The sequence below is a fragment of the Primulina tabacum genome, chromosome 15 (assembly GCF_025594145.1).
Source record: "Primulina tabacum isolate GXHZ01 chromosome 15, ASM2559414v2, whole genome shotgun sequence".
In the NCBI taxonomy this organism is placed as follows: Eukaryota; Viridiplantae; Streptophyta; class Magnoliopsida; order Lamiales; family Gesneriaceae; genus Primulina; species Primulina tabacum.
In genome coordinates, this window is record NC_134564.1 from 29,587,325 (window position 1) to 29,613,707 (window position 26,383).

At 34.3% G+C, this 26,383-nt stretch overlaps 3 protein-coding genes across 5 annotated transcripts; all 3 read right to left on the bottom strand.

Annotated features, from left to right (window-relative positions):
- Positions 1–1,008: 1,008 nt before the first annotated feature.
- LOC142526487 (uncharacterized) lies at positions 1,009–7,455 on the bottom strand. 3 transcript variants are annotated; one of them, XM_075630923.1, is made up of 9 exons: positions 7,234–7,438; positions 6,319–6,387; positions 5,772–5,844; positions 5,562–5,687; positions 3,885–3,967; positions 3,709–3,784; positions 2,296–2,481; positions 2,060–2,188; positions 1,009–1,438 (listed from the first exon to the last, which is right to left on the bottom strand). In XM_075630923.1, exons 2-9 carry the CDS (start codon positions 6,369–6,371, stop codon positions 1,274–1,276), a joined length of 891 nt encoding a protein of 296 aa, XP_075487038.1. In that variant the 5' UTR covers positions 6,372–6,387; positions 7,234–7,438; the 3' UTR covers positions 1,009–1,273. The 3 variants fall into 3 exon arrangements, with proteins under 3 accessions (XP_075487038.1, XP_075487039.1, XP_075487037.1); XM_075630924.1 differs by lacking the exon at positions 7,234–7,438 and adding an exon at positions 6,129–6,207 and having other exon boundaries at positions 6,319–6,347; XM_075630922.1 differs by lacking the exon at positions 5,772–5,844 and having other exon boundaries at positions 7,234–7,455.
- A 12,307-nt stretch (positions 7,456–19,762) lies between these two features.
- Positions 19,763–20,453, bottom strand: LOC142526053 (zinc-finger homeodomain protein 4-like). The gene is given in 2 exon segments (XM_075630326.1): positions 19,763–20,003; positions 20,005–20,453. Coding segments are annotated over 2 exon segments (690 nt in total).
- A 1,252-nt stretch (positions 20,454–21,705) lies between these two features.
- On the bottom strand, positions 21,706–22,649 carry LOC142526054 (uncharacterized). Its single transcript, XM_075630328.1, has 2 exons — positions 22,523–22,649; positions 21,706–22,367 (listed from the first exon to the last, which is right to left on the bottom strand). The coding sequence occupies exons 1-2, from the start codon at positions 22,647–22,649 to the stop codon at positions 21,706–21,708; spliced, it is 789 nt and encodes a 262-aa protein (XP_075486443.1).
- Positions 22,650–26,383: the final 3,734 nt, after the last annotated feature.

Here is a 26,383-nt window from a genome sequence, read left to right on the forward strand (position 1 = left end):
ATACCTTTTTTCAACATCAGCTAGAAGCAGGTCTCCGTTTTCCTCTATCCGAGTTCTTCCAAGAGCTCGGCAATTATTACCAAGCACACCTAAGCCAACTTACCCCAATGCCTTCCGTTCAATATGTAGCGTTGTGCTATTATTACGAGCTCTAGGACTTCCTCTAAATTGTTCCACATTCTTCTAATTTTTGGTCCTGACCAATCGAATGAAGGGCTTTTCTTTGTAACTTCCCAATTTCACAAAACCTAAAATTCCGAAAGATTTCAAGAAGGACAACGCGTACTTGCGCATAGTGAGTGCATTAGATTACCGATCGATGTTTTAGCATCTCCAAACTTTTATCTGAATATCTTTTATGCTATGTCTGGTTAAGTCCCATAAAATCAAACTGAAAGGAGATATACTCCTATTTCTACCTTACCTTGTTTCATTTATTATTTATTACGTTCTTTGATGACATTCTCATCTAATTTTTTGTTTTTATTCGTAGGTACCAGAGTCATTAATGTTATATTTCTTCGTGAGCTTGAAATAAAGGGAAACCTGGGGCTCATCATCGGCACCCAAAAATTAAGTTACCCCATAAGCAAACTCTATCGTAAAAAGTGGCACAGGATTTGCATTTGATCAAGCACTTCCTCAACGTTGATAGATGAACCGCATTATTGATTGTAAAATATGTGTTTGTTAATCAGTTTGGGAATTCCGATACTCATAGATCGCACTTAATTAAGACCACTAATGTATTGCTTTACAGAATTATAAAATAACCTTTTTGCACCATTGCCCGATCCTTGAAATAGTTTGATTTGATCTAGGGTGCACCGTGCACGATGCAATAGCTTTTGAAATACAATTTTTCCTTGTAGAATCATGTTGGAATTCAGACCATATGTAATTACGGGTAAACGAACTGGATTTGTCATGTTCCAAGCTTAAAAAAAAAAGAAATTTGGTAAATTACAAGCTAAAACACGTATTGGAAATTGGAAAGCAACGGAGAACTATTAACAAGCTTGAACAATTCTTACCGAATACCAAATATGAAATCTCAGTGCATTCTAATACTAAAACATCCGAAATTTCATGAAACCTTAACCTCGTCGAGCAAACTGTCATCGCCTTTTGCGTAGAATGTAAAACAGAGCCAGTGGTATTAGGGGATATAAATTCCAGTAATTGGTCTCTAGGGTCCTTCCACTGTTCCCACAGCTGGTAAATTGGATCACATATTGGCCGGTTCTAAATATGCTTCTTACATATTTGATACCTAGTCGTCTGCAGTTTCCATGTTTGCTCCCTTTAGCTGCAGGTGTTTTTCCCTTTTTTGGAAATCAGTCAAGCCCTTCCCACTTCCAGTTACACCAACTTTCCCAAACGGATCATCTGGAGATTTGATTATGCTCTCTCTCTTTCGACCAGAGAAGAATCCAACCTGAAGAATAAGTCAAAAAGGATTAAATCGACCAGAGAAGAATCCAACCTGAGGAATAAGTCCAAAAGGATTAAAATAAAAAAAATGTCATGAACAATGAAGAGAATGACAAATAGGATCAAGTTTTGTTTTTAAATTGTACACCAATATGTATTAGTCACCTAATGCCTTGAAATTTAGATATCAGAGAAAACAAAGTAAAATGTAAATGGAAATCTGAGCAAAAAAGACGAAAGATGAGAAAATTCGTACAATTTGGAACATAAAACAAAAGCTCCGCACCATTTGGATGTATAAAAAAAATCAAGAAATAACAGGGATAAGACACGCTGAGAGCTTCTTTCGACCTGCTATTGAAGTTTCTAGAGGATCTAATGTAGCCTTCGAATAGAACATAGGTGACTAAACTTTTTCAATATTTGATCTCCTGTGTCTACTGGTAAATTTAGAGAATGTTGAGGTTTGTAGGTGAAAAGAGGAGCAAAGCAAGTGGACAGCATAAATAAGGAAATTTCAATATTAAGGATAGAGACTGATATCATGTAGGAAGTTATCAAGTCAATTCCAGACGCAGCCATGCAAGTGCCGTTGTTATTGCCCAAGAGTTGCTGGCAAGCATACCTTCTTGGCCCGGCCTTTAGTTGTCTGGAATTGCTGCCAGGCATTTTGTCTCTTATTCTGTGTAAACTCTTTCTCTTCCAACCGCATCTTGGACTTGAAAGCATGTATCTTTTTTCGCTTTGCCGCTTTCTAGCAAGGTTGTTAAGTAAAAATTCAGAAAGTGCAGAACTCTAGACAAGTTGTGGCAGAAATATGATCTTATGGCTCAAAAAACTGTTTAGAAATTCTAAACATACCACATCTTCGGGATCATTAAGATTGATTTGAAGTTTTTCGGGCACAGTCCAGGACTGGAAATCTTTGGCAGCAGCTTGAGCAATCTTCCGTTTAAGAGCTTCCTTTGTAGCCACAGCCACCTTTTCAGCTTCAACCAATGGGTCGGCCGTGTCTTCTTGAATTGGTCTAACATTATCAGGATCCACCTGGAATCACCGATTATACAAAGCCACTCAAATCAAGTGTTCTCAGAAAATTTCAGTACAACATTATGCCAGCACAAACAAAGAACTAAAAGAATGAAATCAAAGATTGCAAGTTATTTCCTCTGGCACCAATAACAGTTTCTGGGCCATCAAATTTGTCACTGAGAGATTTTAGTTAGTTCGACTTGTTGGAAATAGTGATGGTAAACAAAAATTGAAAACCAGCAGTACAGAGTGATGACCATATAAAGAAGAATAAGATCAGAGTTCTGGCACCAAGATTCCTTTGCAGTTTGCATCACGAAGCATGACACTAGGGATTTTCAATTCAAACAATTAGGCACTAATAAGCTCTGTTCTAAAATCGGCCTAGGCGGCGGCGCAACGGCCGACCGCCTTGAAAAAGGGCTAGTCGGCCAGCCTAGGTGGCAATTCCGCCTGCACGGTTCTAGGTGGTCCTAGGCGATTAGGACTTTTATTTTTTTATTTTAGTTTTTTTTTAAAAAAACTAGTCTTCTTATTTAAATTAAAAATCCAATTAAAAAAATGAAAGTTAAATTTTTTATAATCTCTTAACCAAAGTCTAACAAGAAATGTCATTTGATGGCTTGTCCTAACACATCAAACTTCATTTTCGTCTACGTCTAGAGTGAAAAACTTCACGAGGATGATTTTGCATAAAAAAAAAAAGAGGATGATCACAAAGATGATATTGAATCAATTTAAATATCAGTCATGTTCTCCCATCTATATCAAAAAATGATTTAATATCCAAAATAAAATAAAAAATAATTTAAAATATTAATATATAATGTTACTAAATATAATAAAAATTAATTTTAAAAAACCGTTTATCGCCCAGTCGCCTAGGTAGCCGAATGCTTACCTCTTTTTAGAACACTATTAATAAGAGACACAGTGGGAGGTCCATACATATGATTAACTCCCAAAGAGCGTCAAAACTTTGAATTCCAGAGGAAAACTAACAAAATCAATGTTTAAAAAAATCATTTGATACATTATTAAGATAGTTAATTTTAAAAAGCAGGTCATGAACTAAAATAAACATGCACAAAAAATGATATTGTCAATGATTAATTATCGCAATACCAAACAAAATGAGAAAATAATGCACCATGGGATATGGAATTTAAATACAACAAAAATTTAGTTGTTTGGCTCAAATCAAAAGAGCTAATTTCAAAGATTGTGGCAATTAAATCATACCTCTTCCTTGTTACCCCAACCATCATAGCAAATATAATATCCATTCACAGTATGATCTTCGATAGTTCCATCATACCTGAATATCATTCCATCAATAAGCCACAGAAAAGAGAAAGAACACAAACAAAAGAAATTCAATTGAAATAGCATATAATATATTCTGAAAATTCAGATACCACTCTCCATCTTCACTCCAAACGGCTTGAACTTTGGTGCCAACAGGAAACTTATGAACAATTTCAGTTCTTGATCCTGATTTCTGATAGCGGAATGAACAAAATTAGTTTCACTAGCTGAAGTGCTGAACATAGAAAGTACATTCATGACCAAGTTAGAGTGGGAGGGAAAAGTTCATGAAAAATAACCCAAAAAGAACAGTTGGAAACTAGCAAGACACAACTTGGGTAAAAGTTACAAAATGGGAAGACCGAAGACTGCACCACTTATCTGCTACAAGGTCTAAAATAACCACTGAAAATGAAAAACATACAATAAAAAACGGCACACAAGACAATCAATTTAAGCAAATTATAACATATTAATACCATAAATTAAGATGCAAACCAACAAGACGGAGAAAAAAAATTCTTATCCAATTTCAGTTTTAGATTCCGATTGCAAATTGATTCCAGTCACCATAACAATTGCAATTTGAGATAACAACCAGATGAATGCTAGCGATTCATCAATGAAATCACTCCCCTGAAGACAGCTGAAAATTCATGGTATCAACCAACAGCTCCCCGGCCTCCTTGCGGAAAAATGATACTCAATAGATTTGAAGTTTGGTCAGATCTCTGGCATAAGACATAAAGTTTTTCCGGCAGTTAAAGCACCGCTATGGCAACTCAACACTCCCATCTTTCCCTCTCCGAGTGCGTATTCAAGAGTTTTCTCCTTCAAATCATGTCCACTCATGCAACATAGGGTGTGACATTCTTCTATTCAATTGGTTTCAACAACATCATTAAAAGTCCAATGAACACAGGCATACACTCAAGGCGCAGCGAGTCACGGTCATCATGAACCCCTTTAGCGAATAATGCACCTAAGTGCACCTCAAAGTCTCAATGCAAGCTTTAAGGATTTAATTATGAAAACAATGTGAAATAAATATACAGTATCCACGGCCATCATGAACCCCTTTAGCGAAGAATGCACCTAAGTGCACCTTAAAGTCTCAATGCAAGCTTTAAGGACTTAATTATGAAAATAACGTGAAATAAATATAGAGTATAAAGTAATTACTTATATTCTAATACCTATTTTTATAATTGTTCATTAGTTTATAAAGTGCAATTAGAGAATCTGTGGCGGAATTTTTTCCACGCATCTAGATTCTAGAACACCATGTCCTAATACGCTTCACTTTGTAAGATGAAACCATGCATTGAGCTTTTGAAGTTGGATTTAGGGCACACGTGCACCTTGAACATTTTACATGGTTTGAATTTAGTCTCTAAAACTTGTTATCAATTCTCCAAAATAAAATCAATCCTCATCACAATTTTTCAATCCTTCCCGAAAATCAATTTTATCAACTTCAACACTTACACAACATCGTCAATCTTGTTGCTAAGATATTGACTTTACTTCACTCAATCGAGGTCGAAGTCAAATATTAATAAAGTATTAGTTTATCCAAAATGACCGTAATCTCACTCTACTACTTCAGCTATTCCAGGAAGTCGATATTCAACTCTAAATTTCAGATTAAGGACCAGGATATAGTCAGATGGAGTAAAAAGTCACTTTCTAACAGCATCAAGTCAAAAATTAAGCTGAATTAAAAATTTAATTGAACCCGGAAAAAAACAAAACCAATCTCTGAAATAAGTTTAAATATGACATACCGGATTAGATGAGCTCCAAGAAAAATGGGAAGCAGAAGATGGTTCGGTGCTGATCCCATTGCCAAATCCAGAATTACTATCACTTTGTTTTGCAGTTGCCAGAAGTTCCTCCGTCAATTCGATCACCTGCAGCCACAAAACGAGCCAAGTCCGAATAAAAACCAACAAATGAACAGCTACTTCGGGCAAAATAAACTAAAAAACAGAAACTTTGAACTTCAAATCTGAGTGACATCTGAAAATCACGAGACACGCAAGCTGGCCATCACCAAACATAGCACACCTGCAATAGAACCAAGACACAAGTGATGGGAATCTTTGTAAAGTCTCTCAGACCATTAGTTTTTCAAATCCCACACTTCTCTACATCAGGGTTGTATGCTTCTCTTAACAAGACAAGATATCCTCGCCTTAACTAACCAAAGGGTAAAAAGATCTCTTCTCAGTCAGAGCTAGTTCCTGTAAACTACTTGTTCGAGCAATAGTGATATTTGAGAAAGAGGAAGATGTATGGATATTAAATTTCATAAAAATGGGAAGGAAATATCATCAGAGTTTTTAACATACAGTGGTATATCATTATTGACTTCTGATTCTCACATATGTTAGTCTGAGATCAATTCTAGGAACCAAGTGTCAGTAGATGCTAAGAGAAACCAATGTACATGCCAAACCAAAGGCAATTGGGAATATAAGTGGTTATTCTAATGGGCAAAACCGGAAAAAAAGTAATAATAAATAATTAAAAGTAGATAACCTCCAAAAGTTCCTTCTCCATCTCCAGATATTCAGAGTTTTTTGGATCATCATCCAATAGTTGGCGAACCTGATGCAAATAACAGGAAACAAGGTTACAAAATTCATGTAATTTTCAAATTTAAAACTTGAAAAAAAGAAGAAGTGATCGGAACAAAGTAATTAAATATACAAGTAAAGAAGGAAAAGTAAGGAAATAGGTATGCTAGGATTCCTTTGCTACGAAGTTAGAATTTTAAAAAGAACCTAAAAAAACATACAAGGTGGAGTTGTACACCCATTCTGAGCAACTACCAAAACATCAAACGAACAAAAATCACAAAAAACCAATGCTTTGATTACTCATCCCTAAAATTTTAACTCTATGCAACCATTAATCATATTTTTGCTAAGGTAGCAAAATTTTCATAGGGATATCACGAAGTAAAGTGAGTCTAAGAAAAACAGAATAGAACAATAAGTAATCGGTGCAATTCGGCAAAGGCCTTACAGCGACCACAATTAGTTTATTACTAAGTAGACAGCAACCTATATCGATCATATAAAAAAAATTTGCAATTCATCTCTGCGATGTTCAAAAGTGCAAGTCAGGCCGCCATCCAAATTCTTGAAAGTTACATAGAAAGATGTCTTATCCTCCAATTTTACAAGTCTCCTTTAGCAGAGGACGTTTTCCTTCTCTATCCACTTCTTGACGAACAAAGAAATCAAAGCTCCTCTGCCTCATCCAAACCTCACTAAGCCCACTCAGCAAAAAAAATAAAAATACCAACTTGCAAAGTTACGAGCCCAAATTAAAGTTCTGAAATCAATAACTCAAGGTAACATAACACAACGCAATACGAACTACAAATTTCAGCGTTTCCCGCAAATCATTTCGCATTTAATTCAAGCGCAGATGAACATGAAAGAGTACCTGTTGAAGCTGTTGTTTGTAAGTGGAGAGATTGGAAACAAGTTCTTGAATATTAACCTCTTCCCCTTCAACGTTTTCCATTTTCTAAACAAGCTCAGAGACGATAATTCGACAGGTTACGAGAAGAGTAGAAAACCTAATCTGCAATTCGGAACCAATTTCGTTATTTTGTACGGTTTTCTATATTTCCTCTATTTGGCCGTAGGAGCACACGCATAAAAGAGGAGCAAATAAAAATTAGTTTTTAAAGATGATGGAAAATTAATAATATTATTATACACGAGTAAGTCTCTTGTGAGACGGTCTCACGAATCTTTATCTGTGAGACGATTATAGGCTGAATTTTAGAAAGAAGGTGACATGTGCTAAAATCAGAGTTCGTAATCAAAATGTGATGATGATGTATATATTTTTTGGAATTATTTTCAAGAGATTATTGTCGATGATAGACAAATGAAGAAAAGTGTTAGTCTATCATAGTCGTCGTTTTCCCACTTATTTTAAAGATGCGATGGAAGAATTGAAACTATTGTTAAGGCAAGAAGTGAGGAATATGGTAAGTGATACTCCATTTGGCAATTGGATTGACATGACAACTTACCATAAGTAGTCACAAAATTGATTTCTTATTGAATATATTTTAAAAATATTAAGATTCATTTCAGTCCAACCGATTTTTCTGTTATTTTTGGTTTGCATTATATTGGCAAATCAGTGGATTTGGATCTTAAAATGGAGTCTCTATTTGTGGCTCATCAATTTGGAGGCCAAATAAAAAAACCAAAGCGAACAACAAAATATGAAAAACTTATTTCTCTTATATGCATTGATGATGAGTTAGAAATTCATGATTTTGTTAGACTTTTTATTTTGTTTATCTTCAACTAAATAATATTCTCTACTGGAGATTATTATACCCCAAGTTTTATCTTACCATTCTCGATGATCTTACCAAATTTTTTGACTATGCTTCGGGAGAAGTTGCATTTCAATTTCTTTACCGAGAAATACTCAACAATGGAAGTAAAACTTAATTTGATGGATGCACTGTTGGGTTGATGATAGTATTTTCTTTATTTAGTTATGAGTGTACTGTTTTTTGAATAAATTAAACATTATAGATTTTGATTTAGTGTTGGTTATATGAGAGGGTGCCTTCATTGGGCATACAACGTAGTTTACAAATATTCAATCGGTTATTTCGATGGGGGTATTACAAGCTCTCATTTCACTACAAATTTTTTTTATGATTAGCGACGGTGTTTTTCGTTGCTAAAACCGTCGCTAATTTGCTTAGCGACGATTTTAGCGATGAAACTTAAAATCGTCGCTAATATCAGCAACGCTAACCTATTGCGACAGTTTTCAAAAATCGTCGCTAATTAGCAACGGGTTTGAGTAACTAAAAAACGACGGAATAAATAAAAAATCGTTGCCAATTAGCGACGGTTTAGTCAAAACGACGGAATATTAGTCAGCCTCATACACTTATGAAGATGAATCATATTAAAAACATCATCGTCATCGTTCAATGTCACATTTGTTTTGTGTTAGGAGACCACATATTTTATTGAGATACATTGGGCGTTAATTTGTTCATATTTTTTGACATACTATGAAATATAACCTCCAAACTACATCCACTGAAAAATTGAGATCACAAAAATTTGATCATCGCACTTGTAGCTACCCAAAAACACAAGGTCAGAAGAAAACCCCACTTGTCGGCAAAGAATAACAATACATTAAATGCATTGCATTTAGTTAGTCAACAAATGGGCTGATAGCATTGAGTGTGAATAATAAGCGGCAGCAGAATTTGATGACGAAAAATACGGTTGGCAGAATTGACGAAGTGATTCAGACGGAAAACTCATACGCGTCTTCACACGGATAAGGATCTCTATAAATAGAGCTCCCTCCCCTCAGTTCATATCATCCCTTCATCAAGTTTTCTATCATCTTATAGCATTTGAGTGCTTAGTTCTAAAATATTTGTGAGGTGTTTGTTCTCATGTATTAAGAGAGTGTGTGTTCTCTTTGAAAACACAGTGAGTGAGTTGTACACCATAAAATATCATAGTGAAATTATTTTGATCTTGCCCGTGGTTTTTACCTTAATAATTTTTAGGGGTTTTCCACGTAAATCTTTGTGTCCAATTTATTCTTTATTTTCATATTTATTATCTCAAATTACCGCACGTGAGACCAACAAAGTAGTATCAGAGCCTTGGTTTAAAATATCTTAAAATTCTGAGTATGCTCTGTGGTTGCAGTCTAGACTGATCTTCCACATGAGAAAAGTTTTTTTGAGATTTTTTTTTAAGACGAGATTATTTTGTCTAATCTACTAAAAATTGTTGTAGACATAATGGCGTGCAAGTACGAGATAATAAAGTTCAATGGAAGCAATTTTATGCTGTGAAAAATAAAGATACAAGCAATTTTAATAAAGGAAAATTGTTTGGCTGCTATTGGAGATAGACCTGTGGAAATTACGGAAGATGGAAGGTGATACGAGATGCATAATAATATTGTTGCTAATTTACACTTGGCTATAGCAGACGAAGTATTGTCAAGTATCTCTAAGATAAAATCAGCAAAAGTTATGTGGGATATTCTGACAAAGATGTAATAGGTCAAGTTGCTACACCACATGATTTTCCTAAAGAGAATGTTTTATACTCTTCGGATGACGGAATCCTCATCGATGACTGACCATATCAACACACTAAATATTCTATTTGCACAACTCACTTCTATGGGGCATAAAATAGAGGAAAATGAACGTGCGGAGCTTTTCAAAGTCTACCAATAAAGAAGAAATCAGATGTTTTTCAGTTTTTCAAATATTTCAAAGCGCGAGTTGAACTTGATTTTGAAAAGAAAATCAAGTGTCTGAGGACTGACAATAGATGAGAATATACCAGTGACGAATTTGATGCATATTGTCAACATGAGAGCATCAAAAGACAATTCACGATGGCTTACACACCTCAACAGAATGGAGTGACGGAGCGGAGGAACATGATCTTGTTGGACAAAACAAAAGCTATGTTGAGTACTGCGGGTCTAGACAAGTAATTTTGGGCCGAAGCAGTCAAAACCGCTTGTTATATTATTAATCGTTCTCCTTCAGTGGTGATTGATCTGAAGACTCCGATGGAGATGTGGACCGAGAAGCCGACAGATTATTCTCATTTGCATACATTTGGAAGTCCTGTGTACGTTCTGTACAATGATCAAGAAAGATCAAAGTTAGATTCGAAATTCAGAAAATGTATCTTCTTGGGTTATGCTGATTGAGTAAAGAGGTTTCGCTTGTGGGATCATACTGTTCACAAGATTGTCGTCAACATGGATGTTATCTTCGAGGAAGATAAATTAAAGGGAGACAAAGTCACACTGAATTCAGAAACTATTATATTCCAGGTAGAAGATAAGACGAATGAAAGTCAAATTTCCTGTGATGTAGTACCAGAGCACGAAGAACAAGAACATGTTGAGTCTGAGGTTTCCAATGTGAGGCAGTCAACGCGAGACAGAAGATCACAAGGTTGGCTTTCAGATTATGTCATTGAAAGTAATATTGCATATTGTCTATTATCAGAGGATGATGAGCCATCGAGTTTTCACGAGGCTATTCAAAGCTCGGATGTATCCTTGTGGATGATAGCAATGCAGGAAGAGTTTGAGGCATTAGACAAGAATAAAACTTGTGATCTTATTACACTACCACGAGGGAGGAAAGCCATTGGTAACAGATGGGTCTTAAGATCAAGCGTGATGACAATAACTAAGTGGAGCGATATCGTGCTAGATTGGTGGTAAAATGATATGCTCGGAAAGAAGACATTGATTTCAATGAAATATTTTCTCCTGTGGTTCGGCTCACAACAGTCACAGTAGTGTTGGCATTGTGTGCGGTGTTTGACCTACATCTAGAACAGCTAGATGTGAAAACTGCATTTCTTCATGGAGATCTTGAAGTAGAAATCTATATGTTCCAACCAGAATGTTTTGCGAAAAAAGGAAAAGAGATCTTGGTTTGCATGTTGAACAAATCTCTGTACTGTCTCAAACAGACGCCGATGTGTTGGTACAAGAAATTTGATTTGCATATCATGAGCATTGGATACAACAGATTGAGTGCAGACCCTTGTACGTATTTCAAGAGATCTGGTGATGATTATATCATTTTGTTGTTGTATGTGGACAATATGTTTGTAGCAGACCTCAACAAAGATCAGGTCCAAGGATTGAAGGCACATTTAGCTAGGAAATTTGATATGAAGGACTTGAGACCAGTAAACAAGATTCTAGAGATGCAAGTTCACCGAGATATAAGTAACATAAAGATTTGACTTTCCCAGAAAAATTATTTGAAGAAAATCTTGCAACGCTTCAACATGATAGATAGTAAACCAATTTCGACCCCTCTTTCTGTTAACTTCAAGTTATCCTCCGAGATGTGTCTTAACAGTGAAGCAGAGAGGATGAAGATGTCTCGAGTACCATATACATCAGCAGTGAGAAGTTTGATGTTCGCCATGATCTGTACAAGACCGGACATTGTTCAAGCAGTGAGAGCAGTTAGTCAGTATATGGCGAATTTTGGATGAGAGAATTGGAGCACGGTTAAGAGGATCTTTAGATACATTAAGAGTACCTCAAATACTGTATTATGTTATGGAGGATCATATTTTACACTCATGGGCTATGTCGATTCAAATTATGCAAGTGATCCTGGTAAGAGGAAATCTACTATTGGTTATGTGTTTACGCTTGCAGGGGGAACAGTAAGCTGAGTTTCAAAATTGCAAACAGTTGTGGCATTATCTACAACGGAGGCATAATATATGACAGCTACTCAAACTTGCAAGGAGGCAATATGAATTAAAAAGTTATTGGAGGAAATCAGACACAAACAACAAAAAGTTACTTTGTTTTGTGATAGTCAGAGTGCCTTGCACATCGCAAGAAGTCTAGCTTTTCATTTCAGGACTAAACACATTGGAGTTCAATTTAATTTTGTTCGGGAAGTAGTAGAAGAATGAAGTGTCGATATGCAGAAGATCCATACAAAAGATAAAATAGCTGATTTTCTGACTGAGCCAATGAACATTGAAAAGTTTGAGTAGTGTAGATTCACAAGTAGCCTAGCGGAAACGTAAGCAGCAGAGAATGACAAGATTGAAAGGATGTGTGGAGATGTGTTTGATTCTCAATCAAATCTCCAAGTGGGAGAAATGTCAGCAAAGAATGACAATGCATTTAATGAATTTTCATTTAGTTAGTCTACAAATGGGCTGGTAGCATACAGTGGGAATAGTAAGCGGCAGAAGAATTTGAAGAAGAAAAACACGGTTGGTAGAATTGACGAAATGATTCAGATGGAAGACGCGTTTTCATACGAGTCTTCACAAGGACAAGGACCTATATCCCTCCCCTCATTTCATATCTTCCTTTCATCGAGTTTTCTCTCATCTTATAGCATTTGAGCTCTTAGTTCTATAGTATTTTTGATGTGTTTATTCTCCTATATTAAGAGAGTGTGTGCTCTCTTTGGAAATACAGTGAATGAGTTGTACACCATAAAATATTATAGTGACATTCTTTTCATCTTACCCGTGGTTTTTACCCTAATAATATTATGGGTTTTTCATATAAATTTTGTTGTCCAATTTATTCTTTATTTTCATATTTATTATATCAAATAGTCGCACGTGGGACCAACACAGATTTCATTATAAAATAATGGAGGTTATTATGTTAATAACAAATCATCCAACAAAATAAAACCGAAAAAATCTTGTCGGAAGCTTACAAATTTTATGCTCTTCCAGAATTTACCTTCAAAATATTTTGATTTTGAGATTAAACTAGACTGAAAGGGTTTTGAATCAATTTCTTTTGGAGTGTTGAATAATTAAATACTCTCTGGAATAGAAGACTTCAAATGGAATATGGCTTCAAGGGTTTGATTTCATGTTCTGCTAGATGTTTGCTTCAAGATTTCTGAATTCCACAGTGATTACTCAGCCACCGAATTTTTTCTCTCGGACAAGAACAAAGAATGAAATGAAAAATAAGAATGATGTTTGAAGGATACAAGAGTAAGTTAATAACAATTAACATGTCTGTGTCAAGAATGAGAAGTAAAAATCCCTGACACAAGGACTGTTGGGTTTGGGATTTAAGGGTTAAGTCGATGCTACCACTGTGGGCACTGCTCACATCCATTAATATTTTGCCACGTGTCAATGATTTTTTATTTTTAAATTTGACAAACCTCTCAACCATGATTTTGTTGGCTATTTCATCTATCTCAACCATGGTTTTGTAATTTCAAAATTTTCAAATCATCTGTCTAAACCTTCACGTCTTCTCTCTCGGAGTCCACTGTTACTCTTTCTCTAAACAAATCTTCCACCGTCTACCGTTTTAAAAGTGCGGAAATATTTATTTTAAATAAAAGCTCGTATTTTTCGAAATAACATTTAAATTAATCGTAATTATTTGACAATAAAAATAATGCAGTTTAATTTAAACAAACTTATCCAAAATCATACGTAAACATGAATGAATAAAAAAAGTAATTATATAAAAAAAATTAACTCCTCTCAAAAGCTCATAAATCATATGAGGAAAATCATGCGGTCCTCGGGTCATGTCACAGCACATTCCACCTGCCTACTCAGTCTTCGGCACCTCCTGTCTCCTGACCAAAATGCTCACCTGCATCACACACGCCTAGTGAGTCTAAAGACTCAACACACATGTACCAGAAATAACAAGTACATTTACATAGCACACATCAGTGAAAAATAGCATAATCGACATACATTTCATGTCTGCAGTAAAATCGTATGAATAATCGTGACCTGTCAAAACATGGCAATAATCATAGCATGTATCATCGTATCAACATATACGCGTTAGTTTTCTTAATTTGAATTCCGTTCATTAGCTGTGACTTTCGTATCATCATGTCACTCGATGGATCCATCTACGTGTAACCGTGGTATCCGACGACGAGGACATCAGCGACAGCATTACCCGCCCACTGAGTCCCGACCTTACATGTCATCGTGTCATCGTGTTAGTCGCAACTAACTCACTTCCTTCAAAAATGTGTCATCATAATCACCACTTAAATAAAAGTATGCATATACATAATTTTTTCCTTTAAACCAAGTATGCACCGTATTTATCATAATTTCATAAAAATCATAAACGTAATGCATAATCATTAAAAACATGATAAAATGTGCTCAGGGTGCTGCCAGAAGCAAAATCTCACCCCGGGTGCAAAATGACCCCTAGAAACCCAAAAATTAGCATTTTACCCCTGGACCTCTAAAATTAACCCGAAATTTACCAAACTCCTTAAAATATCCTAAAACATATTTAAAAATGTTCCTAGATGTAAACTCGAGCCAAATTCAGAACTTAACATATTCATTTTAAAACTTAGACCGGGATCCTGATTTTAATCCGAATCGATTCGAAACTTAACCAAAATTTTCTCAACTTCTTACCATACCTTATAAACACTTAAAAGGTCCTAAAACCATCAAGACTCAGCCCTTGTACATTTCTGAATGGACCGCAAAGCTGCTGGACATTATCGGCTATTCCCATCTCTACCCTTCCACGCACCACTCGATTTTTAGCACTCCTAGGCTCGCACCAGTCACGAGCCCAGCCATCTAGGACCTAGGCCAGACCATAAGGGACCTACCAGACCCACGGGACCAGCCCCATGCACGCTAGATATCGCGATCTCTCCCTAGCCTCCATGGACCACAACTCGCGGCCGCTATACTTAACCCACGCTCGTTCGGTTTCAGCAATGGTTCCAGCCGTGTTCGAGCCGCCCTCAGCCTTGACTCAGACTCCACAAAGCCTGATTCAAGCCTTGGATCGCCTCTTGCACCGCCGGCTCCAATCGTTCACTCGATCTCCCTCAAACCACACCCTACGCAGCAGCCCTCCCTCTCGGCCCTTCAACCTACAACCACAGCCTCTAATCCACTCATCAAGACAGCCTATTGTCATCATGGTCAGTCCCTAAACCAACAAGAAAACAGAATCCCCTTGCACAGATCGAAGAAACCATGAGCAACACAACAAAAATGCAATATTAAGGTGCAAAACCGAAGGATCTCTCATGATCTTGACTAGATCGAAAATTTTCATGCACACATGTATACACAGCAGTAATATCAAAGTATGTGATGCAAAAACAAAGGTACAATGCGTGCCTTTGAGGCTTGAAGAACAAGAACGAGGCGAGGGAGACACCGAGAGGATTTTCTTTGCAAGAACAAGTGCAAACCGAAGCTTTCTCAGCTGGTGCTTGCTGAAACCGAGAGAATTCTGATAGGGGGAGGGTGTCGGTTGGTTGGGGAGGGATTAGGTTTAGGTTAAGGTTAATTATGTATTAGTTAAATAGTTAACAAATAACCCAATGGGTCCTATAATATCATTTAACAGTTAAAAAAAGATTTTTAAGCCCAACAAGCTTAAAAGTAGGCCCATTAAATCCAAACACACTCCCAAAAAATATTTCTTGTTGGTAAGTTTTTGAAAATATTAGCCGAACCCTCAAAACGTCCCCCGATTCGATAAAATTTGCGTACCGTTAAAAATAAAATACTGCGGATAAAAATACCCAATAAAATCACATTTCTGAAAAATACCCTTAATAAACCCTTATGTTAATTAATAAAAATTAATCATGTAATAAAAAATAATTTTCCTTAAAATTCTCCAGTCTTCGTTCCTCGTTCGAGCGTGAAATGCACTTAGAAACCCTAACACATAAACTTATAAAATTTCATGAATTAAATCCTACCATGCATGAATTATGCATAAAATGTATAAAAATAATTAGACACATAATTTAAAATAAAAAAATCCTAGATTGCATGCATTCAGGTTACGTGAATTAAATTCCTAGACCTTAGCGAATACTCAATTTATAGCACGGAAACTAGCTCCTCTCATTGAATCAGACAAGATGAGGCTTTTTCTTGCCAGTGTACATTTGTTTTTGTATAATCGAGAACGAGTATATATCTGTTTCTTTCTTGTACTGTGGGATTTGGTGCTTCTTATTTATATGAAATTCAAGAGAATGAAAAATGATTGTTATTTTTTTTGCGTAACTTCATTCATCTTTTATTTTTTGAATCGCAAATTTTCATTCCTCTGAAATTCTAAATGTGTTTACAACGTCCATTTATTGAAACCAGCAGTGACTTCTTCACTCATCTCATGCTAGCATTTAGATCTTGTACGTTCGATCACACTTGAAAATAATTAAAGATAATTCGGCGGGACATTTTTCCGAACAGGTGTAGAGCTAAAACTAGTAAACAAAGGAAAATATATCAAATATAAATTTTAGTATAAAATAATTAAACTGAAAAATTACGTTTCAATAATTGGTCGTTGTAAACATATTTAGAATTTCAGAGGAATGAAAATTTCGATTCAAAAAATAAAAGATGAATGAGGTTAGGCAAAAAAAATAACAATCATTTTTCATTCTCTTGAATTTCACAGAAATAAGAAGCACCAAATCCCATATTACAAGAAACAAACAGATATATACTCGTTCTCGATTATACAAAAACAAATGTACACTGGCAAGAAATAGCTTCATCTTGCCTGATTCAATGAGAGGAGCTCGTTTCCGTGCTATAAATCGAGTACTCGCTCATGGACCTGGCGCGGGTCTTCGTTGGTGTGGTAGGGTACATGGAAGATTTGTTTAGAGAAAGAGTAATAGTGGACTCCGAGAGAGAAGACGTGAAGGTTTAGACAGATGATTTGAAAATTTTGAAATTACAAAACCATGATTGAGATAGAGGAAATAGCCAACAAAACCATGGTTGAGAGGTTTGTCAAATTTAAAAATAAAAAATATTGACACGTGGCAAATATTAATGGATGTGGGTAGTGCCCACAGTGGTAGCATCTACTTAACCAGATTTAAGCCTAATTGTCCCAATTTTATTTTAATATATCAAGTATAAAATACTATTATATTATACATAAGATACTAAGAATATAATTATATAATCTTTTTTTTAACAATAATGTATTTTGAACCTTACCGATGGTATAAGGTCTTGATTGATATACTGAAATGAAATAAAACAGGAATGAAACCAACTTGAATATAATGAAATTGTTTTAATTTTCAAATAATTTCTTAATTAAATTCCAAAATAATCAAAAATGTTGTTTATTATTTATTAAGATATAGATTTATATTAGTTAAGTTAAATAATAAAAATATTTTATAAATATAAAAAATAATCAGTAAATAAAGAGTGAGAACGATCATTCTCATTCAAAATAGATGAGAATGACTATTCTCATAAAAATGAGAATATCCATTCTCATTTGAATCGGTCATTCCAATATTATACCAATCATGAATATAAAGAACGAGATGAAAATGTTCATTTTATTTTCACTTCATTCCTATCTACCAGCCATGTCCTAAGATTCAGAGACACTGAGATACGAGATGATCATTATATATTTTTATGATATTCGTATGAATTTTTCTCAAATTCCCAAACTCTAATTATATTGCTTTTGATACTGATAATTTATCTGTGAAAACGGCTCTATATTTTATTATTATATTATCAAGAATTTTTATAACAGAGACGAAAATGATGTGACGATGGTTTGTTTGTTTTTTTTAAATTTTTTTTTATTTCGAATTATAGTTTAGTCTTTCAATCATTTTTGTAATTATGATATGATTCAATTTAAATATAATTATTTTAAATTACAGCATGACCTTTCGTTATTTTAAAAAATTACGATAATATCCTTAATTAGTCAAAAACTTGTGTGAGACGGTCTCACGGGTCGTAGTGAGACATATATTTTATTTGGATCATCCGTGAAAAAATATTAGTTTTTATGCTAAGAGTATTACTTTTTATTGTGAATATCGGTAGGGTTGACCCGTCTCACAGATAAAGATTCGTGAGACCGTTTCACAAAAGACCTACTCCATTACTTAATATGTATCAAATTAATGACATAAAAATTGTAAGAACTTGTAACACGTGTAAATACACTAACATACCTTCGTTTAAGCACATGAAAGTTGAAACAAACTAGGCCCTGCGTTGAGTTGTTGGAACTAAAACTTGCAAATGCAATCAAGAAAATAACGACTTTTTCGATTATGTTAAAGTTGGATAATAGTGTAAGATCGGTTTCGCTATTTTACTCCATAAAACCTTAAAATCCATTTGCATTTAGTTAAACAAGTCACCGGACCAATCAGCGAACTAGGGTCTCACTCGCTCCCTCGACCAATTTAAGAAAAATTATAATTTTAATCATAGAAGTTGGTATACTTTGGATTTTAATCATATAATTTGTCAATAATTGATTTTCATCTAGTAACTTGGTAGTTTTTTGGATTTGGTCTTTTTTTCGCCAAAGCCACCAAATCCATCAAATCTTATTTATTTGACATTCATACTCTCATACCTAATTCTTTTTAGCCAGAATAAATTTATATTACATATATATATATATACAATATATATATATATATATTCAAGTTAGTGGATGGAACTAAACATTGATAAATTAGGATACTGAAACTCAGAGCATGTCATCTTAATAGACTAAAATTACAATTTCCCTCCAATTTTCTAGGAAAAATAAAAAATAAGTGATATTCTCTTTTAAAAAATAATAAAACTTCAACATGTAAGTATTTTCAGGATACCTATGTAGTAAAAGGTCTTTTAATCTAATTCCACAATATTCTACCTATTCCTAAAGTAGGAGTGTAAAGGAACAATATCGAGCTGAATATGACGAAATATTGAAAGTTCGAATTCGATTCAAAATATTTTTATTCGAGTTCGATTTGAAGTTCAAAAATTCTAAAATTTTTGATCAAATTCGGTTTAAATTAAAAATCGAGTTCAACTTGAAAAACTAGAACATATTAGTGAACTAGTCTTATTATTGCTCGAAAATAAGTGCTTGAAAAACTCGAAATGTATTTATTTAATATATAATTATATTATATTAATAAAATATTAAAACCCGCGAACTATCGAACATAATAATTTAGGCTCGAGTTCGACATAAAAAAGGTTCGAACATGTTTGAGTTTGGATCAAATTCGATGTGCTAGAATACGAATCAAATATTTTTCGAATCGGCTCAAAAAACTCGCGAAAATGCTCGAATAGTCTACACCCTTATCCCGAAGGCGATTAGTCCAAATAATAACCTATATCCAAAGGCACCTGCAACATTGCAAAAACGTAAGTATTGATTTAGCACTTAAAAAAACAAATATATTAATTGATGAACAATATAATCCCATAAATATGAAAAATAAGTAGCAAAAACTTGAAAAAGAACAAGATAAGCACAAATTAGATCAAGAAACTCGCTCTAAATTAACTAGCCAGCATGCATGAATCTTCAAATCAAGTAAGAGAAATAAATTCCGAAACTTGGTTTAGTTTTGATCATTGGGTTGTTTATTAATCTTCTTGGCAAAATTGTGCTTATTGTTGTGCATCCAAACCCTCAGAACTCTTCTCTTCACTCCAACTTCTTGGAAGAAGTTTTGAACCACAGATTCTTCGAGCTTCTGTATTTTCCACCCAACTTTCTCCGCAAAATCCTGCATTTTCTCCTTCTGTTCTCGGGTAAACTTTGTTCTGAACCTCTTCTTCGCCACTTGATTTGGCCTGGCTTACCGCCCCGCCACCGCTGCCGCCGTACTCCTCCAGCTCATCTGACTCAGAAGGGGCAGCAGCTCCGCCCATTCGATGCTGTACCCTCGCCAAACTTCTTGAGGGAATCAGTGTTCCAGCTTGATATTCCAACGCATTTCTCTCCAATAATTCCTTACTCTGATGCCCAACGAAGAGCACTGTTCTCCCAGTTCTTGGATTGAACTCATTATCCTGGCGGCGGTAATAATTTTCGGAAGAGGGTCGATCATCTGCAGCACTTTCTTTTCTGTGGAAGTTTCTGTGACAGTGGCAAGCTGAACAATAGAGAGCTTCAATAGTGCCTTCTTCTCCATCGGGCAAGAATTCTCCACATCCATCAGTCTCATTTCCTCTCACGGCTATCGCATGGTTTTTCATGCATTCTTTGTACTTAATAGTTACCGACTTGTGACTAAGAGTGGATGACATGATCGGGCTATTTGAAGGGATGATTTGAGGGCAATAATTATAAGCTGGATATGGGAATATGATGTATCATGCGAGTGTTTAGTTGAACTGGAATTTCATCTTCTTGAAATTGAGGAACAGACAAATGGAGAGGGTTTTGAAGGTTGGTTTTTGTGGGGGAATGAAACACTTTTATATGAGCTTATAGCAATTGGTGAAGGGGCTTAAAAAGGTTGAGAGAGAGAGAGGGGGAGGGGTAGGGGTTGTATATATATATATATATATATATATATATATATCACTCGCCCATCGGATGTGATGAAATATAGAAAAATTGCGCATCTAATTGGCGAGTGACACCTCATCGGTGCTCATAAAGGTGTGCACGGTAGGTGTGCAGGATATCAAAACTGTATATATATATATATATATATATATATATATATATTATCAACAATAGTTTGAGGATCTTTTTACGTAGGTTCGTTCATTCCATTATCCAACTCTCACAACTCCAGCGCTAGGTTTAGTCCACTTTTAAATTAAGAAAAATCTAAAAATTTAGTTTAGAAATTAAATACAACTTTTTGAATTTAACTATATGTACACACATTGTACTACTACGTACGTAAGAGATCCAAATAGTGATTCTGGTGTCTGAAATAAATTATTTCTGACACAATATTCATTGTTACCAGAAAAACATAAAAAAAAAATCCCAAACACAAAATTATATAGAAAAATAATTGCTCCAACGTGCATATAGAGCACCCGTATTGGTGGGTGTTATAACACTCACCACCTCATCAAAAATCGTAGGGTCCACATGCCACATACACATTACATTAACACATCTATTCTCCCACATTCATTTTAACATTCATACTGATTATTTGTAGGTCCCGTTGTCCACTCATTCATCTTATTCTTACTTTAAATTAAATATATTCAATTTCAAATTTTTTAAGAAATTTGAATTATTATTATTTTATATTAATAATAATATGTTTTTATATATTTAGTACGTAAAATAATTTAATTTTATGAGTGTCATTTATTTAAAATTAAACATTTATTATAAACCTAAAATTAAACAGTACAACATATAATAATAAATAATACTTGCATAAAAATAAAAGAAATAAATTAAACTTAAGAGAAGATGCAAAATAATAATTGACCGGAGAGTTACATTAACGAAAATGAAAATTACAATGATTGAAAATTATTATAAATGAAAATTACAATAATAGAAAATTACAATAACTTAAAATTAAATATTCCATCTCCCCCTAATCTCTTGACATAGACGTTCGTGGATAATAAGTTGCTCATATATCATTTGCGAAGTATCCTTCGAAAGGATTGCATATTCCTTCAGTTGAACTTTGGCCATAGCAGCTTTTGGTTTCATCTCCTCTACTTCGAGTTGTTTTTGTTTCATTTCAACTTCAACTTTTTTCATGTTTGTATATTCAGTAAACTTTGCAAACATATTGTCCAAGTTTGTTGTCATACACTCCATGTCCGATCTCGTTTTACCTTTTCCCTTTCTTTTTGCTGCCTTCTGACCCATTGGACGATTTTCTTCTTCGTTTAGGTCTACATGTAGGCTCGCATCTTGGTTGGATGAGGTGTTGCTTGCTCCCGACTCCGAGGTCCTTGCCTTCTTCGTGCTAACAAGGTGATCAACGGACTGTGGAGTAAACATTGGACGGTCTTTTACGATCCTCCACACATGCTCAAGATTAAATGCGATGCCGTTATTTTCCTCACGATATTTTTCATACGCAAGCCGTAGTATATTCTCATCACTGTGGCCGCTACGATATGCACTATAAATACTATTGTAATTTGCATTGAAGCGATATACCTCTTTTTGGATGGTATTGTGCCAGTGCGATTGTATGACACTTACACTTCTATTGGGTGTACCTGCGGGACGATTGTCATTGTAGTAGCTTGCAACACGTCCCCAGAAAGCTTCCGCCTTTTGATCATTGCCGATGATTGGGTCATCGCTGATATTGACAAACGATCTCACTAAGACCTCGTCTTCAACCTTTCTCCAGGTTAAGCGTTTTTTCTACCCTCAGCGCCAGAATCCACATTCTCCAAATTTACGACTTCAATTGGGGATTCACGGTCGGACAATTGAGTCTCTGGGACGAAAGTCGGAGTGGCCGGTTCATTTTCCGTCGGAGAAATAAATGGCATACTGGTTGCATGTGGATTAGATGGATAGTTTGGTGGATATGGATTATATGGATAGTTTGGTGGATATGAATTATAAGGATAATTTGGTGGATATGGATTATGTGGATAATTTGGTGGGTATGGAAAATATGGATATTTTGGTGGAATTTCCGAATTTTGGGAAGAAGTATTTTCTTCCGGCTTTTTTGGATAACTCACGAAATTTCTAAAAACCCTCGGTAATTTTCGTCCATTTCGTAACAAAGTAGGATTTAAGAAATTTTTAAAAAAAGAATTGTAGATGATGAAAATAGAAGAGAAAAGATTTTTGGAGTGAAGAATAATATGTTTTGATGTTTGAAATAATTTGTGTAGTGTGTGAATATTTATAGATGAATATATTATTTTTTTATTAAACTAGCCGTTAACTAGCCGTTAAAACAATTTTTTAATTTTATAAATAAAAACAACCGTTAGTTTTTAATTTAACATTTTTTTAATTTATTTTAATTTCCGAATTTTTTTTAAAAAATACAAAATTGAAATTTAAACCAATACATTAAATAACATTAAATAAGAAAACTTCATCACGCGGGCAAACCGTTGCTAATTATCCAATTTTTTTTTTTAAAAAACTGACACAGGGACGTTCAATTGTTTGAACGCCCCACACCCTCTCTCATGTGAGTGGGCGTTATAACGCCCACTCACATTGGAGAGTGGGTGTTAAATGGCACCCATTGTGGGTGCCCTTACACTTATTTAGAAATTATTGTAAATAACGCCCACTCACATTGGAGAGTGGGTGTTAAATGGCACCCATTGTGGGTGCCCTTACACTTATTTAGAAATTATTGTAAATAAAATTCTATTTATGTATATTATCTATACTATCCGAGGTATAATAACTCGTTCAAGTCACTAGAATTATAGCATCGGTCAAACAATTTTACAAAATTATTTTATTTTGTGTTGCTTTAAATTTTTAAATTTAATCTTCAAGTATTTGTGTATACAAATGATAAGTGAGAACAGAGTGCGCAGAAAGTGACCTGATAAGAAACTTTTCAGTGGGTGCAGTACCATCTTGAATATGAAACTTTTCAGAGATGCTGAGATAGAGAATGCTTAATACTAATTAATGTAACAATCATCTTCTTCAATTCTAATGCATCTGCTTTTATAGGTGTTGGTTCCCAACGTTAATAAATAGAGACGGTACTTACAGATATACGGGATGCCCAACAATTATGCAAAATGTGCCACATGTCCTTGTCATATTTCCAAAATAGTAACGTCTAATTTAAATTTCTTGGACACTAGCTGAAAGGGGTAACTAACAGATAATTTATTATTTATTTGATGATAACAATAAAATCTTTCCCATAAATAATTATTAATTTTCTTCATATAATTTCGGTGATCAGTTTAATTAGACAACACAATTTGTCTGTCCTTCACATTTTGTGTAATTGTAGTTCATCAACACATGTTTGATTTGGCTTGATGATCTTTCAGCGGTAGTCTTGTCAAGTTGATCAATAAAATTCTTGGGTGATCTGCATTTATCAATTTAGCTTAAATCATATCAATTTAGTTTGTATCACAAAAACTTATGTTCAAATTTTATCTTAACAACGTGCAAATTATCAAATTTATTTTTTAATTTTTAATATTTATAAGTACTAATTTTTTCACATTTATTCTTTAATATATAATAAGTTATTTTTTTCACTTTAAAGAATATCATGTATAATAAATTGTTTTTGTTCATTTCAGCCACTTCAACAATTAGAAACTGCTTTATTTATTTCTCCCCAACATATATTATTTGTTCTCTATCTTCTCATCAAAGGTATTTCTGTCACAGATGAGTTTATTTTTTAATAAAAACAAAATATTTGTTTTTACACAATTTAGAAATAAAGAAGTAAAAGCACCATTCTCAAAATAGAACTTCGATTCGAAATAGGGTCAATCAAAGGTGATCATTATGTAGGGATCAAAATAGAGTTTAGGTGAATAAACTTTTTAAAAATATTTGTGATAAACAAGCTGATTTTAACAATTTTTAGGCAGTTAAAACATTTTCTTGAACTGTTAGACTTTGCTGAACCACTAAGAATAAACAAGTGCAGAAACTGTTCGACTAAACTAGCGATAAAAAACATATACATTTAATGTTATCAGCAGTAAACAAAATGACTAGATATGTAAATAGACAATAAAAAGAGACAAAGTTTATGGATGTTCGGAGATGAATAATCATATGTTACCACTTCTTCCACTTAAGAAGAAAATCCAATGAAAGACTTTAGTTTTACAATATTTTGTAACAACCTACTTGATTAGGACTTATCATTGTCTAAATCGAAATTCCAAGTGATCACTCAATAACTTTTGATTGTTTAAGAATCTTCGGTTGACCAGAAACCAATATAAACACCAACATCTAGTTTTGACGACTTGAGTTTGTAGGGTGGCATAATGATTCTTAGAAGATCTTATATGAACTGATGAGTGTGTGCTGAGTGAACAATTTGAAGTTGAAAGAATAAGTGTGCTCAAGATCTTGTAATGCAGACTGGAAATACATAATGTTCTCTCTTGGTTATCGTTCGTTCCGTTTTTTTCTTCACCTCTGGATATGCATATTTATACTTGAAAAGCTTCAACGCTCGGAAAATTCTTTTCACCGACCATCTGTACAACTCCCCAAAATAATGGTCTTATCACTTCCAATCATCGTACACTTCATTGAATTCCATTTAATGTCCACTGGCTTTTTTCGTCTTTAGTTTTTTAGCTTCTGAAAATTTGATTGAATTTTGCACTTTAGGAATATTCTATCAATCGAGAGTTAGTATGACACTTACTGTGTTTGATTACTTTAACTAGTAATATTTGAACAACTCGAGTTGCAGTGTACACCTTGAGCTGCTAGTTTGATCTGTTAGACTTTAACGATCAAATATTGATCATTGCAACGGTCAGGTTTGAAGCAGATTATGAGATTATCTACGAATGTTTTGCAGCTTGAACTCTTGATATTTTGTTAAGCGGCTTGAGTTGTCCAATGGCTAGAAACCTGCACTCACATAAGAAAAGTGGTTGGATCCTGAAATATCTCAATGCTTTATTTTTTCATTAACCAAAACTTAAAGTAATATAAATATTATATCACATTCTTAAAATTCTCTATCAATATTTTTTCTTCAAATTATGTAAAAGGTAAACTTTAGTTCGTTCTTTAATTCAGTAATCAAAATCCTTATCAGTTCCCCTACTGATCACATACAACTATATTGAAATCACCTATCCTTGTCAAAATATACGTTTTATATTGTCGTTCAGTAGCTTGGGAGAAACCGATCGACGAAGGAAATCGTCCTTCTGGCGATAAATATTGATAGATTTTTTTCCATGCCGAATTTCGCTATATAACTTTTTAAAACTTTGTTTTTTAAAATATTTATAAATAATGAAAATGGATGTGGGAAACTGCAGGGCAAAGTAAACATTGAATGTAAGGGGTAAAGATATATTTTACTAAGTAAAAACAATAAATAGACAATTAAAGAAATAGACGCATGTAGTATTTTAGGCTTTTTCAAGAAGGTCTCTTGTGAGAAATCCACGATACAGGACGATTTGTTCTATATTTATAATAAAAAATAATATATTTGACATAAAAAAATAAACAAAAACTCTTATGATATTGTCTTAAGGGTTAATTTTGTGAGACGGATGTCCAA

Coding starts and splice junctions, on each gene's coding strand:
- LOC142526487 (XM_075630922.1), bottom strand. CDS start 7,314: ATGGAAAACGTTGAAGGGGAAGAGGTTAATATTCAAGAACTTGTTTCC. Junction 6,388..7,233: donor ACAAACAACAGCTTCAACAG/GTACTCTTTCAT, acceptor TATTTGCATCAG/GTTCGCCAACTATTGGATGA. Junction 3,968..5,561: donor CTTGGAGCTCATCTAATCCG/GTATGTCATATT, acceptor TTCCGCTATCAG/AAATCAGGATCAAGAACTGA.
- LOC142526054 (XM_075630328.1), bottom strand. CDS start 22,649: ATGCCATTTATTTCTCCGACGGAAAATGAACCGGCCACTCCGACTTTC. Junction 22,368..22,522: donor TGTGGATTCTGGCGCTGAGG/GTAGAAAAAACG, acceptor ATCGTCCCGCAG/GTACACCCAATAGAAGTGTA.